The following is a 6,451-nucleotide window of genomic DNA, read 5'->3' on the forward strand; positions in this document are numbered from 1 at the left end:
TGATGATTTTTGTGTGATTTTGTTGTCAGCACATTCAACTTTGTACAGAACAAAGTATTCAATGAGAATATTTCATTCATTCAGATCTAGGATGTGTTATTTGAGTGTTCCCTTTATTTTTTTGAGCAGTGTATATATATATATATACACATATTGTCTGTTTAGGTGGTTTGACCGCAGGCTCAGCCTTTTGTAATCTGCTGCTGTGCGGGGTGAAGAGCTCCCCCTTGACACCCACCACCCCAACCCTGTTTCCACCTCCTGCTCATAACATTTAAACACGCAAATGATGCAAGAAAAAAACCCCACATGAAACCTCTCCTATACCTGATGCATTATTTACGACTATGGCACAGCTAAAAACTTAGTGCAAGTGCTGGGCTGCTGCGTTTGATCTCATGTGAAACTGGAATATATTCCAACTCATTTTTGCTCTGCAGACATTAGTTAAACGTAGGCATTGATTGGGTGATTCATCATATTTCTGTTATAAGGAATATGATGAATCTCCCCGTCTGATGATGAATTAGTCGCAAAGAGCTGTGGAAATGTCCTCCTGCTGGAATACAAATTTGACCGAATATTAAAGCCATGCGGGTTCTTCTTTCTCCTGATTACTTTGTGCAAGAAACAGGACTTCCACCCATTCAGTAAGAAAGGTTACTGTATTTATTTATTTATTTTTTTGTGCAAAAATATTGAAGAAGGGTCGAAATGCAGAAACATGTCTTTCTTGTATTGGTCGTAGAAGGACAGTCTCACAGCACATTTAGATGCACTTGCATGAAATTAAGCAGCAAACATCACTCTGAGAGCACCTCACCTACAAACATGACTCCTTCCTTGGTCTTTTCCGCCGCCACTGCAACTCCTTCCTTGGTCTTTTCTGCGGCCACAGCCATCCCCTCCTTTGCTTTAGACAAACCCTTCATAAACACATCCATCTTGGCCGAGCTACTGTGGATAGATGGACCATATGAGCAGTCAGTGACAATCACAGACTAAATGACACGTACAAAATAAGCTCCAGCTCCACATGTATTTAAATCCTTATCGCTCATGTGTATTTTTTTGCATCCTAGTGCTTGGCTAACTGCATTGTAGCTGTGTTTTTTTATGAAGCCTTGATGTAATTTAGTGGAACACCAGTTGGAGGTGGTGAAACAGGCAGCACCGCCTCCTGTGGTAGATCGTGACGGCTGCAGTTCAGTCAGCTGCCAGTGGTAAAAAAAAGAAAAAAAAAAGAGAAGAAAAAAAAGCCTCTCTGCTCACTCATGCATTCAACCCCCTTTTTTCAAAATCATGTCAGTGCATGAAATATTTATAGGGAAAAATATATTTGAATGGAAGGGCTAATCATGGAAGCGCTCATTAATTATTGCTCGAATTAAATGTTACTCTAAGTGGCAGCGAGAAGACAGAGGACTCCACCTGGCCCGTTTTACACATAAGGGACTACACGGTATACTATATTACATTATATCAGGAGGTTGGACTTAATTTATATTTTAAGGGCCACACTACGTTGCTGTGGGAAGGGAGGCACGATTAAATCACCAATACAAGAAACGGTCTACTATTAAACGAAAACATGCGTAATGCCTCAGATTAACAGCTTGGACTAATATTAGGCGCCAATCCCTTCAGAGACTCTCTCTGGATGGTGCAGGTCAAGCATTCTTCATCCAGCATCTGCAGCCTAAATTATATGCATCAAGTTACACCACGTCCATCTCGCATCACGTCTACATCCGTCTTTACACACATACGAGCCTTTTTTTTTATTTTTTTTATTTAATTTAATTTCCCCCCCGCCGTGCTCCATATCCATCGCGGTCTATAAATTTACATACGTCCACTTTCTTCACCCAGCTCCGGGTTGCTTAATGCACGACGCAAACCGGTTTCCTTACTATGTACGACGACGCTCCCAGGCATGGCCATCAAATGGTGGTGACCTCTATACGCTTAGCCGTCAACATGAACGATGAGACGGGCACATGGAGAGTCGTCCCTTACCTCGTTTGCAGATCGCCTTCGACTTGTCCCCTTATGGTCCCGTCACACCCACACGCGAAACTATCGTCTGAATCGGAGATATCTTCAGATGATCTCTAGGTGGGCCTTCCTCGGGCAGATCTCCACTAAACAGGGACGGCCCCCTTTACAGTGCGGCTCAGAATATCACGTATGCCGCCCTCCTCCTCCTCTTCCTCACGCTGCCCTCCCCCCCTCCTCCCTCTTCAGTTTCATCTCTCTTCCCTCACCGGTTCCCTTCTTTATCGATCAGTCCAGATGTTACTGCACAGGAAATCAATTTAACTAAGCCCGTCTCATCGTCTGCTTCCCCCCCATACACACACACGTCAAACACAGTAGATAAATGTAGCGTGAACGCGGCGCACATTTGTGTTTTCTAGATTCAATAACTTTACATTTTTGAACTTATAGCCAACAAAACAAAACAAAACAAAATATTGGGATTTTCAGCGTTCTGAGTTGCTCATTTGACAGAATGCCCACAGGACAAATGCACTACTTCACAGTTTGAAAATTGTGTCAACGACTGAATATTTTTCTGCTCTTGCTATTTGAACTAAAAAAACATGATTTCATGCACCTTGTAACTGGCTGCAAGTAATTCAGAGCAATAGAGTTGTCAGTCTGACCACATCGTTGTTGCGTTTTAAATGATGCTTAAAGAGGGATTATAATGCGACAACGACCATTTATTTTACATTCAAACGAGCAAATGGGTGATAATTCTGTCTGATCTTTATGTAGAAGTTAAAATAGCTTTTATTAATTTTTTTGGTAAATAATTAGGTTCGACTGAACACAATCCTGAAACACAATCTGCAGTTTAGACATTCTGATGAATGGATAGGGAATTGTAAAACAAGTTGCTGTGATGATGCAAAAATGATCAAAAAATATTTGAAATGTTTCTCTTCTCGGAGAAATAATCCAAATCAGCACCATGTATTGGCAGTTTTCACTTTCTAAGAAAATTACCAATACAGTTGGTTGTCCAACCTGTTTGTCTAATAAATAATGCAAACTAGTTCATGTTTGTCATACTTTTAAACTGAAAGATTTCAGTGTTGACTTACTAATTAACTCCAGTACATCTCTTAAATGCACAATGTGGGGATACCAAAGAGGATTAATGCTGGTGGCTATTGGGCTAGCTCTTAAATAAAGATATGGTTTGGGACACCAATTTTAGAGCCATTCTACTTGATGGCACATCAGATGCATCCCTTAATTGGGTAAACACAGCATATTGATTAAAATGAAATACAAATGGAAAAAGTACATCTGGTACAACCAACAGGCAGTATTCAACAAGGTTTTATTCAGATTAGTCAGACCAGTTCCCATTACAGGTGTCAGTCCTGCTGATTGCCATCCCATGTTACTACGTTGATGAAAAAGGGTTAAATTCCCCCCACCCCCATTCTAATCTTCCCCCTTTTTTTAAACCCTCAATCTCTGACGTATACGCCCAGTGACGATATCCTCCATGTGAAACGAAATCCTGCCTTTTTTCTTTTTTTTTTAAATACCCCCAGCGCCCCCCTTCCCAGTTTGAGGAAATCCCAGACATGAGTGGGCAGCCTACAGTTTTCATCCAGTTGCGTGGATCTGACCAGAATGTGCCACATTCTGCAACAAGGTGACCTAGAAAGGAAAGAGGAGGGTTGAAGAAAAGGTGTAGATTTTATTTCTGAAACCACACCGCCACAGATTCGCGATATCACCCCCAAAAAGATTGAAATTTAGTTAAAAAAAATAAAATAAAATTCCCTTGACAATCACAGACACAGAAGATTTCAGCGAGCTTTTCTTGGTACTGAAATGAGTCACTGTCCGTGGTGCTGATCCGCCATGTCCGGTGGAGTACGTGTTGGGCAACATGGAAACAAAACGCAATTAACCGCAGTCAATTTTTCAATCAACATCTTTAAATAAGACTGTATTTTTTTTAGTTAGTATTTAATCAACTAAAATACATTTACTTGTCGCATAAAAGGGCATTAAGCGTGTTCAGTGGTGCTCCTTTGGTTTGTCCTGTAACGGCTTGTTTTCTTGTGAGCGTACTCTGCCCTCTTGTGGTTTTATGTGAAAACGACACGCTGATCATTTTTCAATTGCGTTCTTTGGGGTTAAAATAAAGTCTTCGTGAGGCCACGAAGCTCTAAAAAAACAAACAAAATAAAAAACCCTAATAACTATACTACTTTTTAATAGGCAGCTTTAAACAGCTGGTAATTCTTCCAAGCAACTTTGAACAGATATAGTTCACATTAAACATTCATTGTTGATGGCCACTTAACTACAAAGAGATAAACAAAAGTGCAAGTGTCTTAAGAAAATTAAGATTTTAAATAAAATGCTTCTGTACCCTCCTTGAATCAGCTCTTTCTTAAAGAATTGCATAGAAACAATCTAAACATGGATTCATTATGCCTTTCACACAATTAACTCTAAATGGAAAATCCACATAAAAAAAAAAAAAAAAAAAAAAACACTAGACAAAACTCTGAAATTCACTCTCCTCACTCCATCATTACTCTGCATATAGAGTGCTTTGCAAAAATACTCACTACTTTAAAATATTTTATGGGGATTTTATGCAAATTATTTCAGCAGTGTAACTCTGAAACTTGATGAACAGTTGTATTGAATCCCTTTTCTTTCAACATCTAGTGCTACACTTTTCTAGCTAATGAATTGAGTCCAACTGGACTCTAATTCCTGGCTTTCTACCTTAACTAATAGAAAAAGAAGAAAACATTAACATGCAAAATATGTTGTGATCTACAAATCTGGCCATTATGAAAAAAGGATAGTAAAGAAAGTCATCTTCAGTGTGGGGTCTTTTCACACCCGTTTTCTGTCTGTCATTTGGGGTCGGGTTCCGGCAGGAGGATCGGGCCATCTGATGTTGGGTCTGGGATCCGGTGTGGTTTGGTGGCTCGGTGTCATCATTGCTTTATCTTGTTGTTGCGGCGTCCTGAGAGGTGAGGGGCTGGATGTGGTGGGGGGAATGGGGAGTGGGGCTGTGTGTTCAGCTCGTGCTGTGCTCTCATCAGCTTTTGTGGTGAATGAAAAGGTTAATTAATCATGGAACTGGGGTGCCCACTGTGGATGCGAGATTCGTGGCGTCTCTGCTTGGGGGCATATGTTCGATGTTTGTGTGCTGGTTGGGGGTGGTTCTGTGGGTGAACTCATGTCGGAGCTTACGGGCGGTGGGAGGTCCGTGGAGGTTGGGGCTGTTTATTCTGGGGGCTGCTCCAGCTGCCTGGCTCATCTGGAGTGTATGGACTCTTTCTGACGCCGTCTCTGGACGAGGTCAGCGTCTGGGCCCAGTCACTCGGGTGATGCCTGCCCCTCATCAGGGGTCAGCGGACGGGTTACCCCTTTTGAAGGAGTTACCTGTACCTGGGAGTACAGAGTTCAGTGGGGAGTGCACGTGGGTGTATGGAGTCTAAATTTGAGTATGTTTACATTGGGTCAATTTTCAAATAACTTTTTTATTTAAAATATTGGTTTATACATATATACACACACACAAATAGTTCTTAGTTACAACATATTCTGATTATTTTATTTTACATATTTCATTATGTTTTATGCCAGTTTATTATATCCAAAAACTTGCCTTATAAACATAAGTGTACAGAAGAGTCTTTGACCCAAACAGCAGAAAGAGGCGACACGTTTTCTCTCTCTGTCCAATGATTTTAATTCGTAGGATAGATTACAGTAATGCTCTGCTTTCTGGTTTTCCCAATAGATCAATAGCTCTATTACAGTTACTTCAGAACTAGACAAATGCTGATAATAATCAGAAGCGAGCTCACATCACAACAATTTTATACTTTCTGCATTGGCTACCCATCTGTCTTATAATTTATTTTAGAGCGCTTCTTCTCCTGTTTGAGACTCCTATTGGTCTTAGCCCACCCTGGTTTTCAGATTTATTTTAGCCCCTCCAGATCCAGCAGATCTTCTGGACAGGGTCTTCTGTTCCTCATCGCTCCACCATCCATTCTTGACAGCTGGTATCAGGTTTTTATACTAATGTAGGAATATGTTTTCACCGTACTGGATAAATGGGACAAACATTTTAATGTCTTCCAAAATTCTAAAAGTTGTATCCAGATACAACTTTTCCAAACCCAAGTGCACCATAATTTATTCACAATTTAAGTTATTATTTTATATCCTAATCTTTTTAGGATTATCAGAGCAGTTCTCTGACTTTTATGACTGTTTGTGAATTTTTTTTATTGCTATTTCAGGTGTTTAAAATACATGTCAGACTTAAAAGAAATTGTTTAAAATTGCACACTAGCTATTGCAGCTCCATTTAAGCCACCATGTTGCGAGGGGCAAAACCGCTCCAAGTCTGCCTTGTTGGTAGACTTGGAGCCAACATGGC

The 6,451-nt window shown here is 40.5% G+C and overlaps 1 protein-coding gene across 1 annotated transcript in view; it reads right to left on the bottom strand.

The window, feature by feature from the left end:
• Positions 1-2,191, bottom strand: part of sncb (synuclein, beta) — a 15,036-nt gene extending 12,845 nt beyond the window's left edge. The window contains exons 1-2 of the mRNA XM_007561537.2: positions 2,020-2,191; positions 824-957 (exon numbers count right to left, since the gene is read on the bottom strand). Coding sequence (XP_007561599.1) covers positions 824-944 — 121 coding nt within the window. The 5' untranslated portion in view covers positions 945-957; positions 2,020-2,191. The remainder of the gene's footprint in view (positions 1-823; positions 958-2,019) is intronic.
• Positions 2,192-6,451: the final 4,260 nt, after the last annotated feature.

The sequence above is a fragment of the Poecilia formosa genome, unplaced genomic scaffold, assembly GCF_000485575.1.
Source record: "Poecilia formosa unplaced genomic scaffold, Poecilia_formosa-5.1.2 Scaffold128, whole genome shotgun sequence".
In the NCBI taxonomy this organism is placed as follows: Eukaryota; Metazoa; Chordata; class Actinopteri; order Cyprinodontiformes; family Poeciliidae; genus Poecilia; species Poecilia formosa.